Below are 25,289 nucleotides of genomic sequence, written 5' to 3'. Positions count from 1 at the left end.
ATGATATCTTCAGGGCATTAAACGAGAAAAATATGCAGTCAAGAATACTATATCCAGCTAGGCTGTCATTGAAAACAGAAGGAGAGATAAAAAGCTTCCAGGACAAACAAAAACTAAAGGAATTTGCAAACACGAAACCAGCCCTCCAAGAAATATTGAAAGGGATCCTCTAAGCAAAGAGAGAGCCTAAAAGCAGCATAGATCAGAAAGGAACACAGACAATATACAGTCACAGTCACCTTAGAGGCAATATAATGGCACTAAATTCATATCTTTCAATAGTTACTCTGAATGTAAATGGGCTAAATGCCCCAATCAAAAGACACAGGCTATCGGATTGGATTAAAAAACAAGACCCATCGATATGCTGTCTGCAAGAGACTCATTTTAGACCCAAAGACACCCCCACATTGAAAGTGAGGGGGTGGAAAACCATTTACCATGCTAATGGACACCAAAAGAAAGCTGGGGTGGCAATCCTTATATAAGACAAATTAGATTTTAAAACAAAGACTATAATAAGAGATGAAGAAGGACACTATATCCTCCTTAAAGGGTCTATCCAACAAGAAGATCTAACAATTGTAAATATCTATGCCCCTAACATGGGAGCAGCCAATTTTATAAGGAAATTAATAACAAAATCAAAGAAACACATTGACAACAATACAATAATAGTGGGGGACTTTAACACCCCCCTGACTGAAATGGACAGATCATCTAAGCAAAAAGATCAACAAGGAAATAAAGACTTTAAATGAAACACTGGACCAAATGGACTTCACAGACTTATTCAGAACATTCCATCCCAAAGCAACGGAATACACATTCTTCTCTAGTGCCCATGGAACATTCTCCAGAATTGATCAGATCCTAGGGCACAAATCAGGTCTCAACCAGTACCAAAAGATTGGGATTATTCCCTGCATATTTGCAGACCACAATGCTTTGAAACCAGAACTCAATCACAAGAGGAAAGTCAGAAAGAACTCAAATACATGGAGGCTAAAGAGCATCCTACTAAAGAATGAATGGGTTAACCAGGAAATTAAAGAAGAATTAAAAAAATTCATGGAAACCAATGAAAATGAAAACACAACTGTTCAAAATCTTTGGGATGCAGCAAAGGCAGTCCTGAGAGGAAAATATATAGCAATACAAGGCTTTCTGAAGAAACAAGAAAGGTCTCAAATACACAACCTAACCCTACACCTAAAAGAGCTAGAGGTAAAACAGCAAATAAAGCCTAAACCCGGCAGGAGAAGAGAAATCATAAAGATCAGGACAGAAATCAATGAAATAGAAACCAAAAGAACAGTAGAACAGATCAATGAAACTAGGAGCTGGTTCTTTGAAAGAATTAACAAGATTGATAAACCCCTGGCCAGACTTATCAAAAAGAAAAGAGAAATGACCCAAATCAACAAAATCATGAATGAAAGAGGAGAGATCACAACCAACACCAAAGAAATACAAATAATTATAAGAACATATTATGAGCAACTCTATGCCAGCAAATTAGATAACCTGGAAGAAATGGATGCATTCCTAGACATGTATCAACTACCAAAATTGAACCAGGAAGAAATAGAAAACCTGAACAGACCTATAACCACTAAGGAAATTGAAGCAGTCATCAAAAATCTCCCAAGAAGCAAAAGCCCGGGGCCAGATGGCTTCCCAGGGGAATTCTACCAAACATTTAAAGAAGAATTAATACCTATTCTCCTGAAACTGTTCCAAAAAATAGAAATGGAAGGAAAACTTCCAAACTCATTTTATGAGGCCACCATTACCTTGATCCCCAAACCAGACAAAGACCCCTTCAAAAAGGAGAATTACAGACCAATATCCTTGATGAACATGGATGCAAAAATTCTCACCAAAATACTAGCCAATAGGATCCAACAGTACATTAAAGGACTATTCACCATGACGAAGTGGGATTTATCCCTGGACTGCAAGGTTGGTTTAAAATCCGCAAATCAATCAATGTGATACAATACATTAACAAAAGAAAGAGCAAGATTCATATGATCCTCTCAATAGATGCAGAAAAAGCATTTGACAAAGTTCAGCATCCTTTCTTGATCAAAACTCTTCAGAGTATAGGGATAGAGGGTACATACCTCAATATCATAAAAGCCATCTATGAAAAACCTACAGCGAATATCATTCTCAATGGGGAAAAGCTGAGAGCTTTTCCTCTAAGGTCAGGAATGCGGCAGGGATGTCCACTATCACCACTGCCCTTCAACATAGTATTAGAAGTCCTAGCCACAGCAATCAGACAACAAAAAGAAATCAAATGCATCCAAATCGTCAAAGAGGAAGTCACACTCTCACTCTTTGCAGATGATAAGATACTGTATGTGGAAAACCCAAAAGACTCCACCCCAAAACTGCTAGAACTCATAGAGGAATTCAGTAAAGTAGCAGGATATAAAATCAATGCAGAGAAATCAGTGGCATTCCTATACACCAACAACAAGACAGAAGAGAGACAAATTAAGGAGTCAATCCCATTTACGAGTGCACCCAAAACCATAAGATACCTAGGAATATATTTAACCAAGGAGGCAAAGGATCTGTACTCAGAAACTATAAAACACTCATGAAAGAAATTGAAGAAGACACAAAGAAATGGAAAAACGTTCCATGCTCATGGATTGAAAGAACAAACATTGTGAAGTTGTCAATGCTGTCTAGAGAAATCTACACATTCAAAGCAATCCCCATCAAAATGCCATCCACTTTTTTCAAAGAAATGGAACAAATAATCCTAAAATTTGTATGGAACCAGAAGAGACCCCGAATAGCCAGAGGAATATTGAAAAAGGAAAGCAAAACCGGTGGCATCACAATTCCGACTTCCAGCTCTATTACAAAGCTGTCATCATCAAGACAGTATGGTACTGGCACAGAAACAGAGAGATAGATCAATGGAACAGAATAGAGAGCCCAGAAATGGACCCTCAACTCTATGGTCAACTCATCTTTGACAAAGCAGGAAAGACCGTCCAATGGCAAAAAGACAGTCTCTTCAACAAATGGTGTTGGGAAAATTGGACAGCCACATGCAGAAGAATGAAACTGGACCATTTCCTTACACCACACACAAAAATAGACTCCAAATGGTTGAAAGACCTAAACGTGAGACAGGAGTCCATCAAAATCTTAAGTAGAACATAGGCAGCAACCTCTTCAACCTCAGCCGCAGTAACTTCTTCCTAGAAATATCGCCAAAGGCAAGGGAAGCAAGAGCAAAAATGAACTATTGGGATTTCATCAAGATAAAAAGCTTTTGCACAGCAAAAGAAACAGTCCACAAAACCAAAAGACGACCAACAGAATGGGAGAAAATATTTGCAAATGACATATCAGATAAAGGGCTAGTATCCAAAATCTATAAAGAACTTATCAAACTCAACACCCAATGAACAAATAATCCAATCAAGAAATGGGCAGAAGACATGAACAGACATTTTTCCAAAGAAGACATCCAAATGGCCAACAGACACATGAAAAAGTGCTCAACATCGCTCGGCATCAGGGAAATTCAAATCAAAACCTCAATGAGATACCACCTCACACCAGTCAGAATGGCTCAAATTAACAAGTCAGGAAATGACAGATGTTGGCGGGGATGTGGAGAACGGGGAACCCTCCTACTCTGTTGGTGGGAATGCAAGCTGGTGCAACCCCTCTGGAAAACAGTATGGAGGTTCCTCAAACAGTTGAAAATAGAGCTACCATACGATCCAGCAATTGCACTACTGGGTATTTACCACAAAGATACAAATGTAGGGATCCGAAGGGGTACGTGCACCCCAATGTTTATAGCAGCAATGTCCACAATAGCCAAACTGTGGAAAGAGTCAAGATGTCCATCGACAGATGAATGGCTAAAGAAGATGTGGTATATATACACAATGGGATATTATGCAGCCATCAAAAGGAATGAGATCTTGCCATTTCCAACGACGTGGATGGAACTGGAGGGTGTTATGCTGAGTGAAATAAGTCAATCAGAGGAAGACTTGTATCATATGACCTCACTGATATGAGGAATTCTTAATCTCAGGAAACAAACTGAGGGTTGCTGGAGTGGTGGGGGGTGGGAAGGAGGGGGTGGCTGGGTGATAGACATTGGGGAGGGTATGTGCTATGGTGAGCACTGTGAATTGTGCAAGACTGTTGAATCACAGATCTGTACCTCTGAAACAAATAATGCAATATATGTTAAGATAAAAAAAAAGAAGATAGTAGGAGGGGAAGAATGAAGGGGAATAAGTTGGAGGGGGAGACGAAACATGAGAGACGATGGACTCTGAAAAACAAACTGCGGGTTCTAGATGGGAGGGGGATGGGGGATGGGTTAGCCTCATGATGGGTATTAAATAGGGCACATTCTTCGTGGAGCACTGGGTATTATGCACAAACAATGAAAAGCTAATGATGTAATGTATGGTGATTAACATAACAATAAAAAAATTAAAAAAAAGTTTTTATCCATCACCTTTTGAAATACAATCTTTGTAGACTGATTAAAACACATGAAGAAAAAAATGTTACCTATGTATTGAGTATACCAATATTTGAACTGGGATTCAAAGGGAGTTATCAAGAGTACTTGAGTACAATGCAGAGATATAAAAAAAATGGCTTATAGCCAGAAATTTAGTTTGTAGGAGGGTTAATAATCCCCTAACTCCTTTTCTCTAAAACACCTGCTTGAAGGGCAATATTTAAATTCTGCAAAAAACTTCCTAAAGCTCTAAGTTCATTTTTCTCTGTTTTCTCAGTAATTTACCTTGACATTTTTAAATGATTGCCAAGCTACTGTTTATTTAAATAAGCACACTCTCTCAAACCTGACTTATATGTCACTTCTTGATACTGGATTTAACTTATGATGCTTATTCTGTAACATTATATTATTTCCATGGCAACCGTCTTGGTATAATAAACAAAGGAAGATGATTTCAGCTGCTTTGTCCTGTGAAGGAGCTGGATTTGAGATTGGAAAGCTTGATCTGAAAACAGCTAAAAAACAGAAATGATGGTGAAAACAATGAAATTCATTTTATTGCATACCTTTGACTAAGAGGTAAATGCATTTACTTATGCAGAATAGCCACAGTCCTACTCTCCTTGACTCAGCCTAAACCTACCCCAATTAGTTCCACTGAACTTCAGGCTGATTGCTTGCTTAGCACAATGCACTGTTCCTAATTGATAGTTCTAGTCTGTTCCAATGTTCTTTTGTCTGTTTTCAAAGCCCTAGGTACATCTGAACATATCTTAGCTAAATGCATTACCAGATAACAAATAATAAAACCATTTATTAGGAATCAACCTCTGTACTAATGGCATGAACATTTTTTGCTATCATTTTCATTATGAGGCTGAAATGGGGAAAATTTATACACCATATACGCAAAATAAATAGACATGTGGACTTTATAAAAACATAGAATTAGAAGTAATTTTAAAATCTATTTGCCTAATGTGACAATGACCTTTCCTCCTAGTTTCAAAAGGCTTTTAGGTACTGTCGGTCTATTGCAACTTCAATTAAATCCTACCCTCTCCTGAGACATGGCATCAAAATCTAATTCAGTTACAAGTAGCAATAACATTTAATTATCTCCTCCAGTTATCTACACTGCCAAATGATAGTATTTCCTGAGAGCCACAGATGTCACTGTTGTAAGCAAGAACCAATTCAGAGATATGTACAGAATATTATCACACTGGCTTATTTAATGCTTTTATTCTTTATGGCTCATATTTACATAGAGCAAAAAAAATGCTCCCAATGTAACCTGTTTCAAATAAAAATATTGTTAGTATATTTTCCTAGGGAAAATTACTTACCCTCCCTTTGCCTCAGTGTCTTTATTCAAACCTCATAAGACCATGCCAGGCATATGGTAAACACAGAGCAAATATTAGCTTTTATTATTACCTCAGGTAAAATATTTCTTATCTGGCACTAATAGGTACTAGGAGCCAGTCACCTTATAATTAAGTAAAAATATATTAAGGTAAAAAAAACAAAATTAGTTTGTCTAATGACCAAGTTGATGAATTTCATACTTTCTAGTTTAATATTAGCATTAATTTTTCTTTAAAATGCTGCTCAGAGCTCTAACCATCTCCTTTTTAAAGCATGTTTCCCAATATGTCTAGGTTAATTTTATTAGATACAGATGAATGAAGGATGTGCTTGAGGTATTTCTGAACCTGGGCATATTCTCCATGAAACCAGGGAGAGGTCACTTAGAGGTTGCAGAGAAAGCAAGTTCCTCTGGTACTTTTGTGATGCTTTCTGGAGGAGACCCTCACTTTTGCAATTGCCTTAAGGACACGACCCTGGGACACAGATTCCAGTAAATATTTCACTTTTGGTCCCTCTTCTATAACTCAGCTCTCTCTAAAAAAGTCTCTATTTCTCTAAAGAAGTCCTCTATTTAAGACCAAAACTAACTTACCTTCTAACTTTCTAATTAGGCAGATTTGGGCTTACAACAAGATTTATAGTCAGAGCATGAGGACATGTAAGGGGAATGAGGTGTTTTTAAGAGTCTGCAATTTTAAGTCCTCATAAAAATTAAAAAAAAAAAAAATTGTCCAAAGACATTTGAGACTCTAATAACACAGAAGATCATTTCCAAGTCTTGTGGGTGAATCACCATTATGGGTAGGTCACAGTCTACTCTAAAAGGTTCATGATGATCACATGGTGAATTAACTTTATACAGTCTTATAAAGAATGAATGAGCACCTGTGATATGCCAAGTTTATGGTAGACACAGAGAAGGGACAAAGATAACTAAGAGACAGCCTCCATCTTCAAGGGGCTCAGAGTCATCAGATAAAATAGCATATATTCACTTGCCAACTACAGTATAATCAAGTAAGCTTAGACACTTATCTACTAACAGGCCAGTTGGATTTTAAAAGGCTCTCTGTAAATCTGTATGTTTACAAATCCCAAAAGAATTAGAAAAGTTTTACAGTCCTCTAGGCATTTCTGTTAAATACGACATGTACATTGGTTCTTTTCGTTCTTGTGGGTGCTTAGTTTCTATCAGGCACATTTTTTTTTCTTCCTTTTCATTTTGTTGACAAAAAAAATTGTCAGCTATTCCCTTTCTTGAGCTCCAAATTTCACCATATATTGGGGAAGGATTTATTTCATATACACATACAAAAGACTCAATATTTCCTCCCATTTTAAATTTTTATAAATTTGTCTTTTTTTGCTTCTATCATACTTATAAGCCTCCCCTTAGTAAACTTTTCAGGCACCTTCGTTGTTGGTTGGTTGGTTGATTTACTTATAAAACTTGAGGGGTTGTATGTTAATATCTGCACAACAAATGAATTATAGACTAAAAGCCAGTGTGATGGCCCAGGCTGAAATAGCAATTATAGTCCTTTATCTGTGTTAGGTTGAATACAGTACCTCTGAATTAGTACTTTGTTCATATGAATTAAAGTTAGTAAGTTGAAAATGTAAAAAAAAAAAAAAAAAGGAGCTTTGGCTATTATATATTCATTTCTTTATCAACTCAACAAATTTACTGAAAGCTTTCTATATGCTAAACATTGCTGTAGATAAAAAGGTAATTCAGTACAGCATTACAAAACCTAGAAAGGGGAAATGTAATAAAAGCTCATGAAACCTGTAGTAAGGACATCTAACATCCACTTTGAAGGTCAGGAAGGCTTCACATCAGGATGGAGAAATAAAGTGTGTCTGAAAAATAAACTGGTTAGGCTAATGAGGGTAGGTGTAAGAGGGTCACATTCAGAATTTATTTTCAGGGCAATGGAGAACAAAGAAAGGATTTTAAGTAAAAGAGTGACACCATCAAATTTGTATCATAGGAAGTTCATTCTGAATCTACTGTTTGGTTTGGGGAAGAGGGACAAGAATGGAGACTAGAGTCTGCTTGGGCTGTTAACAATAATACAGGTAAGGGATGTTAGGTAATAGTGTCTTGATCTATGGTAAGTTGACAGGAATAGAAGCTCAACAGATTAAAATGCAAAGCCTCTCCAACTACCAAAGAACACTTTCAGTATTTTCTCACCATACTTTGCCTTCACCTTCTTAGAAATTATTTATTTGCTTGTGCCAACACAAGTGAAAGTTTGATGACTTGCATGCCTCAGAACCTCAATGGGTTCTTAACATCTTAAAGTGCAGAAGTGTAGGCATCTTTGGTAATGGCATGTAGCATTGTGTTGCTGTATTCTAGAGTGCACACAGGAGAATGACAACAGGAGACACTAAGGCCAGCCTAAGAATGGACTTAAGCATTTCAATTTTATCCAATAGGTGATAGGAAATCAGTTAGTGATTTAAGCAGGGAATAGACATGGTCTGGTCATTCTAAGGCTAACTGGTGTCAACAGACTTTGGGGTGAGCCTCCCATGATACCCATCTTCTGGCATTTGTTTATGCTTTAGTGCAATTCCTCCCCTTGAGTTGAGTGGGAACTTCCTTCTCATTACTCCTGTGACTATATTTCATTATATAAAACTGAATCTTGCTAATGACTCACTGGAGGGACTGTCCTTGTTGACTTGATGAAGTAAGTGGCCATGTTGGGGGAGTCCACATGGCAAGGAACTGTAGATGGCCTGTAGGAACTGAGCGAAGAACTAAAGCTCTCAGTCTTATACCTACAAGGAAACACTTACATCCAGTAACCTTGTGCATTTGGAAAAGGGTCCTGAACCTCAGGTGAGAACTCAGCCAACTCCTTGAGTGCAGCTCTTGAGACCCTAAGAAGAGGACCCAGTTCAGCTGTGCCAAGACTCCCCACCCACAGAAACCATAAGAAAGCAAATGTGTTGGTTTAAGCTGCCTAATTTGTGGTAATTTGTTACTTATCAATAAAAAAAAACAAATATAACTAGCAATGCTACTGAAAACATTAGATGAAATTTGGAAACAGAAAATCCAACTAGAAGAAATGAGATAATACAGTGGAATTATACATGTAATTGCTAAGACGTGAGCACTGGAATCAGAAAGAGCTGATTTTAAGGTCTTTATCAAGTTAGGCAATTAATCTAGCTACTTTATAAAATGGGAAAATCATATTCTCTCAAATGGTTTTTAAAAGGAATATGTGAAAGGAGAAAATATATATAGTTTGGCACAATGCCTAGCATGCATGATTATCATTGTGCTATTATATTAATCTGTATGAGGACCAATGAGAGCTGGATAAGCATAATGGTAGTGAAAACGGGAATGGTGGTAAGTCTGAGCAACAGCTTTAGGTGGTAGGTCTTAGTGACTATTACAATATGGATAGAGGGAAAGAGAGGGGGTGGTGAAAGATGACACAATTTCTAGCTTGGATGGCTGGCTGAGAATGATGCCATCACTGGAAATAAAGAGTGCAGAAGGAAGAACTGATTTGGCTGAGGAGATAATGAGTTCTGTTTGGCATGTGAAGTCAATGTGCCTGTGGGAGGACATCCATATGGAGAGGTCCAGTGTACAGCTGGGAATGCAGACTTGGTACTCAGAAGAGATCTGGGTATCTGGAAGGTTTTGGACATTGTCTTATGTTATCCAGAAATTACATCAGTGTTCACACACACACACACACACACACACACACACACACACACACACACACACAGCCTCCTGATACTCTTTCTGTAAAAACATGAGAAATCTTTTCTCTTAGAAATAAGTAAATTGTGTGCTACTTTAATGAAAAGAGCCCATCATTAAAAAAAAAAACAGAATAGGTAAAGAATTTTTTTTTCTTTCCTTAGAGGTGAATGATTGGTAAATTCCAAATGCAAAGGGGTTATTTAAGTTGTCTAAGCTTGGTTAGTCTGTTGTAAAGGTTAGAAAACTATGGCCCCAGGGCCACATCCAGCTTGTTGCCTGCTTTGGTCAATAAAGTTCTACTGGAACACAGACACACCTGTTCATTCATATCTATTGTTGCTTTCAGGATACAATGGCAGTTTAGTAGTTGTGACCACAAGCTATAAATCCCCAAATATTTACTACCTGGCACTTTATAGAAGAAAGTTTGCTCACCCCTGGTCTGTTCTATTAAAAAAAAAAAAAAAAGGTAGTATCTAAAATAGTGCATCAGTAAATAAGATAATAAAGAAATTCCACCTGGAATATCACAGCACTGGTCTAAAAAGTTCAAGACTTGGTTTCTGGCATAACCTTCCACTCATTATTTTTAATCTTTCTAAGTGGCAATTTCTCAGCTATTAAATAGCAATAATACGTTCTTGGCTTACTTTGTAAGATCACAAGCAAGAAACTCAAAAACAAACTATAAAGCATGAACAGGTATAAGTTAGTATTATGGATTTTTACATTGTCAAATCAAGAGATCAATGCACCCCAGTCATAATTATATAAGAAAAATATAAAATACATTTGTGTATATAATTTATCAGAGCACTTTTCTATCTAATATTTTCTGTTATCTTTACAAGAAATATTTGGGTTGAGTAGAACTCATATTGGCACCATTCTTTCTAGAAAAGAGAAGTACAGAAAGTTAAGGCATTAGCTTAGAGTCTGTCAGCTAATTAATGGTAGCATCTGAGAGCAAAGCAGGTCTCTTTTTTTTTATTTTTTATTTTTTTTTAAACATTTTATTTATTTATTTGACACAGAGAGAGGGAGATAGTGAGAGAGAGCGAGCACAAACGGGGGAGCGGCAGGCAGGCAGAAGGAGAGGGAGAAGCAGGCTCCCCGCTGAGCAAGGAGCCCGATGCGGGACTCGATCCCAGGACCCTGGGATCATGACCTGAGCCAAAGGCAGCCGCTTAACCGACTGAGCCACCCAGGTGCCCAAAGCAGGTCTCTTAATACTAATTTGCTTTCTACATGGCTATATACCTACAATGCTGACTAACTTGGTGAATAAGTCATATTTGATATACATATATGGGTATCTGATGTATATAATTTTAGCATAGAGAGCTTGGGGAGTGGCATGAAATATACAGAATTTCTTCAAAGATAAATTACCTCTTCAAATGCATTTTATTCTATTTTCTTAATTTTGTATATTTTTTCAATGTTAAGATTGTTCTAGATTTACAGAGATGTTACGGTGATAGTACAGAGGTCCCATATATGCTGCACCCTGCTTCCCCTACTGTTAACATTCATTTTTAAACTAAATAACAAATAACAATCAGCATATATCATCTAAAGAGTCAGAAAAGTGAGAAAAAATGTGTAGATGTATAATACAGAGCTATCATTTTTCTCATTTGACTTATGATTAAAGAAAGATGTTGTTACTTGTCCAAGGTCATATAAAAAATCAATGACACATAAAATTAGAAACAGAAGTAGATGTGTTAAATGGGGGACTATGAGGATGAATGAATTAATGTTTTTAAACTGACTTCAAAATATGTGGGCTTCCTAAAATGTGTGGACTTCTGGCTAAAGACAAGTCATTACTAACACTGAACTTGCTAATCTACTTTCCAAAATAATATGTTCTTTCATTAGCTCCTTGTTTATTTGCAACATGACCTGGCATGATTTCTGGTATATTTGGAGCCTGAATACAGATATGAAAGTTTTTTCTTGATTTAGAGAGATGACCATGGGAATAGCAATGTTTCTTGTAATGTGAACTTTAGTAAAGAAAATCAGGTACTCATTTCTTGGCCAAAAACAGGGCAGTGTTTCTTATTTTCAAAGTAATCAATTCTCTTGTACATTCTTTTTTTTTTTTTTTTTGCTTTTGGCCATTTAAAAAGATGACCAGATTATCCATTTCCATAGAAACACAGCTCTCCAGGATAATCACTTAAATATAAAATATCTTCACTGAAATATCATTTTATCTGCTGATTATTTTTATCTCTTCCAAAATGTAAAACATAGTTATATGTTTGTTTTTAAGATAAAACTTTCATCTTGATCATTAAGTAGTAAATAAGATTATATCTGTGAAATACTTAGCTACTGATAGCACATTAAATTTTTTTCATCTCCTCCTCTTCTCTTCCCTCTTCCGCTGGTTGGTAAAAATCAATCCTCACAACTCTTAGCCATCATGGTCCTTAGGATAACTGGTTACATGTTTATGGAGAGAGTTGCAGGTACAAGAAAAAGAGACCGAGGTTTGTTATGGAATATCATGCGGTAAGCAGTGCATTAGGTGATTTACATGTCTCATTGCTTAGAGCTATATGCTATCTTGCACCATAGATATGATTATTCATATTTTACATTTGAGAAAACTTGGCAGGAAAGAGATCTCAAAAACTTCCCAAAGGTCAGCTTAGGAAAGGCTGGAGTGTAAATATTAACTATGTGTCTACAATGGAGGCCACCTCTTGGGGAGAAAAATCCCTGCTTCTGAGATTTATGCTCTGAGTTTCCATCAAGATTCTTCTCTTGCTCTACAAATTTCCCTTCACTTAAGTAATCCCTGATAAATGGGTCGTGGTCAAAGAAGTTTCCTCTGTTTAAAATAGAGGACAACATAAGGAGTTCTCTGAAGCCATGTATCAACTATAATCAAGACCAGATTTCCTCCCAACTTTATTGAGACCTCCAGTCAAAGACAGCAGTGTGCTATTCTGAATCGAGCACAAGCCTGGGACTCAACATTGTGACAGTCATGGCTCTGCTCCTAAGTTTGCATTTTTTATAGACATTGTCACTTCACTGATAAAACAGTTATGCTAAGTTTACTTCCACAGTGTTGATGGATTTTTGGAATAAGACACTGCATGATACAATCCTTTATAGATTGTAAAGACCATATTATGCTGTTATTGTATTTTAATAGTTTGTTAAAATATTACCTTAAAACATAAATGCAGAGGTTACTCAGAAAAGTTGTTTCAATGAAAATGTTATTTATTACTTGTCTAACATCCAGAATTAAGATAATTTTCACCAAATTCTACCAACAGAAACTGAAAGACTCCAACCAATTTATATGCTAAAGAGAGTCAAAATTAAACATATATAAATAAAAAGTTTCTGTAATTAGTTTTGAATATCAGTTGTCTTATTGTTCAAAGAATCAGGCACCTTCTTATATAAGCTATGTAAGAACCTATGTATGAGTTATTTTGGTAAATGTTAGTATTAGCTTTATTCTTGACATAAAATTCAAAACCTCATCTATGGTTTGTTCTGGGAATGTATCCATCATTTGCAACCTTGTGCCAGGGAAAGACCATCTAGATTCCAAAAAGCTGAAACAGAAGCAAACTTTTGGAATACAATCTAGTTACAATTTGGCCACTATCTATAACATGAGCTTTCTAAGAAATTGGTAATGCTAAGGACTAAATGATGGTTTTTAAGCAAGTATGGACTAGAGAATTGGCATGAGAGATACATAAAATGAAAGGTACAAAAAAATCTAAAAAGAAATAAAAACAGTCCAAATAAACTAGCATTGCTAAAATTGGGTCTGTTCATATGAATGCTTACAAATAATTTGCATTTTATGTGACTGAAGATTGTGAACTTTGAAAAGATAACAAAGTAAGAAACATATACATATGCATACATGGAACCAGAAATACAAAAAGGAACACATTTGTTTTAAAGCATAGGCAGAGTAGTGAAGAAAAGTTTAAAGAAAACTGGAGAAGTCAAATGTTTAAAGTCATTATATTTGAAAGCATAGTTCTCTGAATTTGGTCACTTCAATGTATACCTACAGTGGAATTTATTAAAATCAACAGCCTTAATTGTAAATTTCAATAAGCTTAAAAGCAAGCAGAACTAATTTGAAAATGGGGGGGAAATTCCCATGGGCAATAATTTGCTTTCTATATTTATCCACAGGGTGATTTTATCTCATTCTTCCCATTAAAGATTTAGGCACAAATAAACCCAGTCTGAAAGAAATACTTCAATGAAACAAAACTAACTTAAAGCTATTTTTTTGCAAAGTTAAATTTTCATAAATCTATTTATTAAAATTCATTGTAAATATGAACTAAACCTTAAAAATCTACATGTGAACAATTTCTTAATCCATGTAACAGCCTTGTATGTGTTTGGTACCTTGAGAGAAAATATTCAAGATTCACCTTCTCCTAGATCTTTTTGAGATAAAACCATCTAGTGAGAAAAAGCTGGGTTTTAGAATATGAAAAACTTCGTACAAATCATGGTTCTGTCACTTATAACCTTGATGATCTTGGGCAAGTTATCTAAAATCTCTAAGGCTCAGATTCTTCCGATGAAAAATGGTGGTGGTGGTGGGGGTAGGATAACAACAGGATTATAGTAAGGATTAAATGAGATAACTATATATGAAAGAACCTAGTAGACTCTTTATAAATGTTAGTGTTTTATAAAACGGAATTCATTCCCTACTACAGTTGGTTTTATAAACTAGATCGATAGGCTGGATAGATACCAGGTTATACTCACTATAATAAGAGTTATAATAACATCTAAGTTCTGAATCCTTCTTATATTCCAGGGATTATATTAGGTCTGCCTGGCATGGTTAATTAGTTTAATCCTCATGACTAACTCATAACAATGAACTAGGTCCTACAGCTATAACCATTTTACAGATGAGAAAAATGAAGTTTAGAAAAATGAATTAACCCAATATCAAGTGGCCACCATCTAAACCTAAACACTCAAAAGCCCTCCCTTGAACTATTCCCAAGGTTCTCATTAGCTGGGTTTTGAAAATATGCACATCAAGCAAAAATGGAAATGGGGCAATTCAGGTAAAGAGAGGAATTTGAAATTGGGCTATATAGCAGGAAAAAAAAATACAAACAAAACAAAACAAAACAACACAAAAACCCCAGAAAAATTTGCATTCTATATAGCTTCCTGAAAAAGATGCTCTGAGAGTGTGACTGCTCATCACCTCCCAACTTCAAGCCTCTGTGGTTGCTTGTGCTATTTCTATAAAAGTCTAGGATTTTAAAAAGAAATTTCATCAGTTACATATCATCCTGCCCGTTATATAACCCACAGAGGCTGTGAAAACAATCTCATCACTATAAAAGCCTTCAGACCCACATTAACCTGGAAGATCATATTTTTTTACTTGATTTGGGATCCACAGGAATACCCACATTTTATATACTGAATAATATACTGAGTAAGTCACAGAGGGCATCCTGCTCATTCTCATTTTCATCTGCAGGGCATTTTGCCTCCATAGAAAAGACAAGATCTTGAACCACAGATCAAATCTCTAACAATTTGCCTGATTTTGTAGCATATTAAACTTACACAGATCTGTGACCTACAATTAAATTTACAATTAAAGTAAATTCAAATTAAATGCTTTTGAGAGTTTTAACAGCTTTATAAAATAATTATAAAATGACCATTTGTATCTTGTTCTGTCATAAAAACAAGTACTGACAACCACTGAATGGCTAATGACCTGAAGAAATTGTTGCCTCCTCATTTCCTACTTTAAATAGGAAATGACTTGGGGCACCTGGGTGGCTCAAATGGTTAAGTGTCGGCCTTCAGCTCAGGTCATGATCCCAGGGTCCTGGGATCAAGTCCCACATCCAGCTCCACGCTCAGCAGGGAGCCTGCTTCTTTCTCTGCCTGCGACTCCTCCTGCTTGTGCTCTCTCTCTCTCTGACAAATAAATAAATAAAATCTTAAAAAAAATAAAATAAATACGAAATGACTTAAGTCTTAATCAAAAGTTCTTCATTTTCCCTACAGATTTTTTTTTCTTTTTATCAGCTAAAACACTCTTTTCCAAAGGTTGGGATGGTGGTTCTAAACTTGCAATATTTTAATTATTCTTATTCTTTATTTCACAACATAAAATGGATTGCTGTCTTAATTCATCTATCATAATAGATTCATTTTTATTGATTATACATATTGAGTCAATGCATGCCTCAATAGCCCTTAAATTATCCATTATTTATTTGACAAATTTTCCTTCATAGTTATCTTTAATGAATATGAATCCTAAATTATAAAATATTGCCAAAACTTCAATCATTAAGTCATGGGAAATCATCTATCAACAGAATATAAGAATATAATTTTCTGTAAGCTCTGAAAATATGATTATCTAGCTATCTCTCTATGTATCTATCTATCTGTCGTCTATCACCTTTTTATATATCTATTGATTCCTTATTCCCATCATCTGAAAAGAAATTTAGAAGCATGGTTGCTTAAATGGAGCAGTTGAGAAGTTAATTGAGGTACACCAGATTGCCAAGTGGAAAAAAAAATTGAAATAACTAATATGAAATAATGAAATTCAACAGATTATAAAAGAACGAAGGGTGTATAACCATGCAACTCCATGGACAGTGACTACACATACAAGCAAATGAAAGCAGCTGACCACGTACCCACACACCTTGGCAGAGGTGCACTCCACACTCGCCGGCCACCACCAAGACAGATGATCTCTGACGTCCCTTCCAGTCGGTAACCTGATGAGCACGAGAAGGTCAGAGTGTCGCCAACCCCAAAGTTGAACCCAATTCTGTTACCATACTGAGGAATTCCAGGATCTTCACAAGGTTCAAGGTTATATTCTGTAAATGAAATGGAGAGGAGGACAAAGAAAATGATAGTATTCACTTTTAAGGGCATTTTGCTATTGTCTGCAAACTGGATGCTATTGGGCTGCAGTTAGACATTTAAAAAGTGAGGCTATGCATAATTATAGGAACATGCTAATGACACACATACTTTTCTTCTTTTGTGAAAGATCAAATAACTTAATGAGTACTTTTATGTGTGAAATTCAATATAAATGAGAAAATGTCACCTTCTGAGTGATAAATTGAAAATGTAGCTATTTATCTCATATTTTTTTCTGCATTGGAAACATTTCCATTTCACCAGTTTTGACTTATAATAATAGCATAATAGATGCATATTTTCAATCACAAAATAACATTTGGATGAAATCATTTGCACTTTAGAAATGCATTTTACTTAATGGTTTTAATCTAAATGACAAAGGCTCTTGTGCCTCTCATCTACAAGGAGTTCAATTAATCTATATTCTGAAAAACACATGACTTCAAAGGCAATGGTTTATGTAAGACTGAAGTGCCCACACATTGAAAATTGTTACATTATGGATTTATACAAGAAAATTTCCCCAAGCAATGAATGAACACCATGAAAATGAATAGCTAAACAGTCTTCAGGATATAAGAGAGTACAGTTGATTAAACAACAATATTATAATTTATATACTATCCTAAGAAGAAGTAGCTTAGCTAAAACTATTCTCAGAGCATACGCTTACCTTGTAATTCCAACAGAGAACAAAAGGGATTGTTCCATGTTGATGAGCTATTATTTTATTGTTTAAAAAATTTATTAGGACATACTTTTAACATTCTAGGCTAAAATTGATTATGCTCACATGCTATTCATTATTTTAGAAGACAAGTATTTCCATGCAAATACTAGAGTAAGAACTGAAAACAAGGGTAGAATTTGTATGATTTTATATATATATATATTTATTTATATATAAATGATATATAAATAAATATATAGAAATTATATAGAAATAAATATATATAATTTTAATGTTAGCAAGTGGACATAAGATTTACTTATTAATTTGTTTCTGTATTAAGAAATAACTACTTGCCTCATTATTCCATCTAACTAGAGAGCAGAACTCTAACTGATACAAAAACTTTTTATTCACTTTGGTTGTATAAATGATTTTTTTCCCCTGGAATCCAAATGATACTGTTGTCTCTAGATGAAGTTATTCTAGAATAGAGGGATAACCACATTAATTTTTTTCTAGATCATCTATTTCCAAATTATTAAATTAAATTTACCTTAATCTTGGCCTGTAAACTATGCATTTTCCAAGACACATAAAGCTAGACTGTCACTGGCTCACATTCATTTGAGTTTAATTAAAACTTTAAAATATATCTTTGAATTTCTATTTTAAGTTCACTAAGCACTTTAGCTAGTTTTGCCCTGTTACTTAGAGTAGGTTTTTAGCAAATTTGTTTATTTTTTGCTTTTGTTTAAAGGTTCCCTTTAATGTACTATTATATATAATCTTCAAGGTATTTCAAACTTTCCTTAAAATTGGTTGACAGGTATTTATTTGCTTTTTATTCCTCATCTTTTCTGTTATTTTTCCCTCTCTGTTTTGTCATACTTTAAAAATTGACTTTTTTGGGATGCCTGGGTGGCTAGTTGGTTAAGCATCTGCCTTTGGCTCAGGTCATGATCCCATGGTCCTGGGATCAAGCCCTGCATAGGCTCCCTACTGGGGAGCTCAGCAGGGAAACTGCTTCTCCCTCTGCACCTTCCCTTGCTTGTGCACGTGTGCTCTCTCTCTCTCTCTCTGACAAATAAATTAATAAAATCTTTAAAAAAAATAAAAATTGACTTTTTCTTACTAAAGCTTTTTTAATTTATTTTCTTACCAGAGAATGTAATATTGAATCCTTCATATGATATTGAAAAATCGGAAATGAAGCGCAGTTGAGCTCTGAAATTTCCATAGAGACCAGCATTGATTGTTGAAGGAAGTTCTGAACCAGTAAGGCGCGCCAGTGGTTGGGTAAAACTACCATTCTCAGTGATCAGTAAATAGTCGTGATGGTCTTCCAAATGGAAGGTGTGAAAGTTGAACTGCACGCCTATGAAGAAAAAGAAGAAAATTAGACTCACAAAGTATATCTGTAAACCACAGAAAGTTACCAAAGTAACTAAAACCAGGACTTTCCTTATAATTAAATTCTCTGAAAATGAAAAGCACTTTTTTTTTATTTTACTATGTTATGTTAATCACCATACATTACATCATTAGTTTTTGATGTGGTGTTCCATGATTCATTGTTTGCGTATAACACCCAGTGCTCCGTGCAGAACATGCCCTCTTTAATACCCATCACCAGGCTAACCCATCTCCCCACCCTCCTCCCCTCTAGAACCCTCAGTTTGTTTCTCAGAGTCCATAGTCTCTCATGGTTCGTCTCCCCCTCCGATTTTCCCCCACTTCTATAAAATATTCCAAATGAGTCATCTAATAAAATCTTTTCTTTTTTTTCCCCCTCCAGCTTCTTTATAAGACACGTAGCAAGTCATATTTTGGAAATTGCTTGGAAATAAAAATTATAAATCAGTGCCTGAAAAGATATCACCTGAGTTTTCTGAAAATTTCAAGGAAAAGTCATATGCTTTATTTATAATGCAGCTTTCTGGTAAACACTTGACATGCCTCCTTCATTTCCTTCTGCAATCTCCTCAAACGCAAAAACGCTGCCTAGTAACATAACACCCAACTTCCAAAAATGCTTAACTCTAGAAGAGAAATATAAAGCAGGCATAGAGAAGAACTGTTTGTTAAATAAATATAATGATTATTTATTTATTTTTCACACACTTCAACCTGTGTATATAATAGACTGAAAATTGCACATATCATTGCTCAGATTGCTTAAATTTCACAAAGCAAACTTACCTTTGCAAACAGAATCTGAACCAATAGATACAACATTACAGAGAGCAGATCCTCTTTGTGAAACTTTTCTATCACTTCACTTTCCCAAAAGTAACCACTCCCACTCGCTCAACTTCCAGTAGCACAGGCTAAGTTTGCTACCTTATGTAAATGTTTTGTAGTTTATACAATGGATTCGTATAATATATACTCTGTTGGGTCTGAGTTTTACTCAACATTACGTATGTGAGATCCATCTCTGTTTTTGTGTGTGGTTGTTTTTTCTTTTCAGTGATATATAGTATAGCATTTCATTTTGTGAATACACCACATTCGTGTATCTGTTCAACATTTAATGGTCACTTAGGTGCTTTGTGTTTTAGCATGAATGTAGACGGTGCCGTCAGTACTCAAGTATGTCTTCTGAAGAATATATATTTCTGTCAGGGAATATCTAAGGAGTGGAATTACTGGGTCATGACCCATTACAGGTCATTAAGAGTAGCTTTAATAGATACTGCTTTGCAAAGTGGCTGTGCCAATTTACATTTCCATTGCCAAATCTGGTTGCTTTATATCTTTGTCAAGACTTGATTTTTAAAAATTTTTTTCATTTGTTTCATTCTGGTGAGTATGGTGTGGCATTTCATTGTGGTCTCCCATGAGGTGTTTTGTTTGGTTTTGTTTCAAGAGATTTTAATTATTTATTTGAGAGAGAAAGGGTGAGAGAGAGAGAGCAAAAGGGGGGTGTCAGAGGAAGAAGCAGACACCCCCTGAGCAGAGAGCCCGACATGGGGCTCAAAACTGGGACTCTGGGTTCATGACCCGAGCCAAAGGCAGACGCTTAACTGACTCAGCCACCCAGGTGCCGCATCTCACATGAGTTTTTAATGATTTTGTCTAGAACAGATGTTAAAGACTAACAATTACACACACACATGCACACATACCCTTCATATGGTGGGCAAGGTATTAAATGAAATAAATAGACTACCACACTCATCTTTCCCTTGAAGTGCTTTTTTTTTTTTAACTTAACCAAAAAATAAAAGGTCATTAAAATATTTATTAAGAAATCAAAAAACCCGGAGTATGGTAAGTAACAGACTTTAATATTATTCATTGACATTTTAGTTCAAAATCCTTAAAATCTTCACTGTTTTTTAAAAAGGAAGCAAACAAAAGATATAAAATGAATCCAAACAAATACACTGAAAACATAAGCAATCATAAGACAAGGTTATTACTGCATGATGGACCAGTGATTTGGACTTGGAAAAGATTAGAAATGTACAAAAATACTATTTTTCAAACTCTTTTTCAAAATGTGAGCTTTTCAGGGCACCTGGGTGGCTCAGTCGTTAAGCGTCTGCCTTCGGCTCAGGTCATGATCCCAGGCTCCTGGGATTGAGCCCCGCATCAGGCTCCCTGCTCCGTGGGAAGCCTGCTTCTCCCTCTCCCACTGTGTTTCCTCTCTAGCTATCTCTGTCAAATAAATAAATAAAATCTTAAAAAAAAAAAGGTGAGTTGTTTTTTCCCTTCTCCACAATGAGCAGGAATATAAGAGCCCTTTTAGAAGTAGTCCAGAAATTGAGTCAGTCTTTCAAATGTTCTTCATTTTAAAAGTGGTAATTGACGCTAGCCAGATGCAAAAAAGAGTGGGGTATAGATATGGCAAGGAGAAGATGCTTTGTCATCTAGATTAACTGCTATCTAAGTTTATAAAATAACGTAAGAGTGGAAATTCAGGTAAGTCAATTCGATTTTTGTTATATAATAAAGCTAACAAAAAGTAGAGGATAATAGATGGGCAAAAGACAAGAAAAATGTTGTTCTGCATATAATTTATTTGTTTTTTTAAAAATGTGTTTATTCTGATATACACTGAATTAATATGTGGGAAAATTAAAAATTCTGTTAAATCAGGGTGTTGAGAAGCCCACTGTTGAGTATAACATTGCCTTTCCAAGCCTTACATTCTTCATTTGTAAAATGAGGTTCTCGGGGTGACTTTAAGTTTAAATGAGATGATATATGGAAATGATGTGGCCCAGTACTTTGCACTGAAGAAGTGCTCAGCAGCTCTTAGCTATTGTTATTGCCCACATGAAAGCTGATTTTTTTTTTCATGTTGCTCAGTCCTAGCCAACTACTTTATAAAAGGAAACTTCCGTTTATCAGATTATGGTTTAAACAATAAAATCTGTTTTCACTACTGCACAACAGTGTAAGACCTCCAAAATTCTGCTAAGGGTCAATGAATTTAAGTAAGGAAATGATACTAAGAACCTACTATACTCTAGGCATTATGGAATGTAAAGATTTAGAAGACTGTAAATAATTCCTGGTCTATCTGAGGGAAAACATTCCTAAACCAACAGTTCAAACATTCTGCTAAGTGCTCTGAAAGTGATTAAGTCAGTATAACAAAGTACAGATAAGGCAGGTCAGGAGCATAGAAATAGAAGTAACCAACTTGTTAGAGGGGTCAGCAGAAGCTTCTGAAGACAATGACCTTCAAAACTGAGCAGAATTTTGTGGAGGAGCAGCTCCAGAATAGACATTTCAGGAAGAAGGGGCAGATAGGTAAGGACACACAATCTTAATAGGGCAGTGGGTATTTGAGGAATAGTGAGAAAGAGTCAGTGGCTTCAACATCATGGTATCTTCTTATAAAAATGATCATTCAGGAAGCCCCATGAAGATAATTACGGTTCCAGGTATATGTGAAAAGACGTGGGCTTGAAGTCAAAATATCCCAAATATTTAGGTTTCAGTTGTAGTCAACTATGACATTGAGACTCGTGTCTTTTTCCGATCTTTAAATTTATAGGATTGGACTAGACTATGCTTTATCTAAGGACAATTCCACCTTTAAAATCCTAAGGTTTTTTGTTTTGTTTTTAATGTAGTCCCCTCCACCCAGATCTCTAGTAGACTAGAACATATAAAATTAGCGTCTTGACTTCTGCAATACGTTTAAGGAAAATCTCTTCTGGTATCATTGTAAACAAGGCGCAATATAGGCTGAATGATACTATAGTTAACTGAATTTGAAACAACTGTATGTATTCAAAGACCCTACTTAGTGTTAAGTGGTAAAGAGGTTACTGTTGGTATATTTGAAGTTTCTTAGATCTTAAATATTTAGACACTTAGATCTGTTCCATTCAGATTTTTATAAACCCCTAAAGTCTTGACAATCATGCTTATTTAAGAAAATTCTGACTGTATATGTAAATATATATGAAATATAAATTGTTTCAAAATAAGGTCACAAAAACTCCAGATGAAAATTAATATGAGAAAATATAAGAGGGGTAAATATAAAAACCTGAACTGCCCTCCACTATGGCTATTGAGTCAGGATAAAGGTTAAGTAAGTAGACAAGATGTAAGCAAAACAAACAAATAAAAAGCAGGATTATGGAGAGTCACAATGAAGACACATACCTGACAATGAAATATATAGATATAGGTAGGGGAGGAAATGTGGTTTCAGAAAAAGAGCACTTGATGTGTAGTCATAGGATGTGAATTCAATTCTTTGTCCAATCTTCACAGACACTGTGGCTTTGAGTGTAAATAAATAACCTCTAGTGACTTCAGATTCTTGTCTATAAAATGCAAGTAACACCTATACTACTTCACAAGGCATTTGAAAGGCCCACTGATTCTTGATAACATCAACTCTTAAAGAAAAAAAAAAAAAAGCCTTGAACTGATGATAGAAAAAAATCAACTGCACAAATAATTTTAGGATTTGGGCTTACTGTACTTTAAATTAGTGCTATGACATGGCAAAAAAGCTAATAAAAACAAGTATGTACAGGCTTCACTAATGGAAATACTTTGTGGAGTTAAATAATGCCATACCGTGTTTTGTGCTGGGAAAATACACTATAGAAGGATACTGATATCCCTAGATATCAATCCACTGGAACACCTCCAGAGAAAGGTGGTTAGAATGGTGATGACGATAAAAATTATCTTACAATAAAGAATTGATGGAACTGAGGTGATTAGTCTGGGACAAAAAAGCTGAGATAAGGTACTGGGGGTAGCAGACATGAAAGCCATTATGGGCACAGAATAGTGACTTGGTATATTGCAGAGTTAGGGTGGAGAAAGGATTAGGTTGTTTTTGTGTGTTTGTTTTGTCTAACTCCAGAGGGCAGAACAGGGATAATAGTTGCAGAATAATTTTCAAACAATTACAACCATACAAAAATTGAGCAAGTTTTCCCAAGGAATAAGTTTGCTATCAACATAAGTATCAATATCAGGCAAGTTTATCATATTTCTGGAACACTATAGAAAGAAACTGGTGTACTGGGCGAGGGGTTGGACTATATTACCTTGACAATTTCTCCCAACTTTAAGAGATTATCCTTCACATAACTTTGGTTACGCTTTGGAATAGTCGTACTTTCAACAAATTTTCTTGGCTCTTAAAGAAAAGCATCTAAATCTGCATTTCTTGCCATGTAAATACAGATTTAATTAACACTTGCAACCTGTGAAGACGCAAAACCTTAAGTGTTAATTAAACCTCTATTTACATAGCAGGCAGTATGTAGCCCTCCATTTTCTTGTATAATACAAGAAAGCTTATTTTAAATTCCATTAATCCACTGCATGCTGGAATAATAGGATGCTCTGGTTAACTTCCAACAAAGAGGTCTTGTATTATGGAGAAGAACAAAAACCACAGTTTACAAAGTCTTCTACTTCGTTCCTTCTGTTCAATATCAGAATACTGATTTTAGCTTTTTTGTCGATAACATTTAATTTCATTATAATCATAACTCCAATATGATCCTCACCCTCAATAAAATGATGTATAATTTTAATAAAGGCAAACTTGTTTTGCGAGAATGCAGTGACTTCAAATGCATTAAACATAAGTTTTACTTTTAAAAATTGTAATAGCATCTTTTCCTTACTAGGATCTTTTTAAAGATTTTCTATAGTAAAATCAATAAGTACGATATAATAGTAAAAACTGACAGGAATGATTTAACAACAGAGCTAAAGGAAAACTACTTCTCCAAAGCAGTTTTTAAAATGAATAATTTCAGTCTTTTTAAAAGATTAACACATAGAGATTTTTAGGTAAGTAATTTTAATCCATTTTTGTTTTGATATGTCAGGATGACCATTTTCCCACTAAGGTGTTGCCTTAACCACTTCTATTGCTAGTTTATTTGTTTAGTTGTATTGCATGAGTAGACCATACTTAGTTCTACAGGGCCTTTCATTTATTTGTTCAAAAGACATTTACTAAATCTACCCCATGCCCAGTGCAATTTTATACTCTCAATCAGTTATGTGAGATATATCTGCAGTTCTAATAGAAAACCGAGACACAAGTATTTTTGAATGGTTATAAATTCGTATGAAGGATATAATTATAATAAATAATCATAAACATGTTAAAAGCAATATATATAAATATGTTATGTTTGCTTTACCATTGGCTCAGAACTTCAGATCATCTTCCTATTCCCTTTTGAACTTTTGAAATCAAACTCTTAACACTATACCGGAGACAAAAGCCATCCTGTTTGAGATTTTGTTGATATGAAAATTCCAAACAACATGAGTTTAATACATCAAAAGAATATAAATATATCTTATATTACCATTCTGGTAAAAACATAAGCATATTATAAAACTATGGAAAAGTAAATATAACCCTCTGCTGCAGTTACTCAAACTGGATTTTGAGTTAGCATATTTTAGTACTGATCTGTTTTTGCTCATGCAAAATGACATTGTAAAGGACAATGAAATAAAAATAGATGCAATGAAAATTCAGA

The 25,289-nt window shown here is 35.1% G+C and overlaps 1 protein-coding gene across 4 annotated transcripts in view; it reads right to left on the bottom strand.

Annotated features, from left to right (window-relative positions):
- Positions 1-25,289, bottom strand: part of CSMD3 (CUB and Sushi multiple domains 3) — a 1,163,243-nt gene that overhangs the window by 357,305 nt on the left and 780,649 nt on the right. For all 4 annotated transcript variants that reach the window (XM_028122520.1, XM_088023099.1, XM_028122521.1 and 1 more), the window contains 2 exons: positions 18,449-18,664; positions 16,376-16,564 (listed from right to left, as the gene is read on the bottom strand). In XM_028122520.1, the coding sequence (XP_027978321.1) occupies positions 16,376-16,564; positions 18,449-18,664 (405 nt within the window). The remainder of the gene's footprint in view (positions 1-16,375; positions 16,565-18,448; positions 18,665-25,289) is intronic.

This window comes from Eumetopias jubatus, unplaced genomic scaffold (assembly GCF_037043125.1).
Source record: "Eumetopias jubatus isolate StellerSeaLion01/CBP00866 unplaced genomic scaffold, mEumJub1_p1.0 scaffold_4, whole genome shotgun sequence".
Taxonomy (NCBI): Eukaryota; Metazoa; Chordata; class Mammalia; order Carnivora; family Otariidae; genus Eumetopias; species Eumetopias jubatus.
Note: the sequence above shows the minus strand (reverse complement) of the source record. Positions and strands in the feature narration are given on the sequence as shown.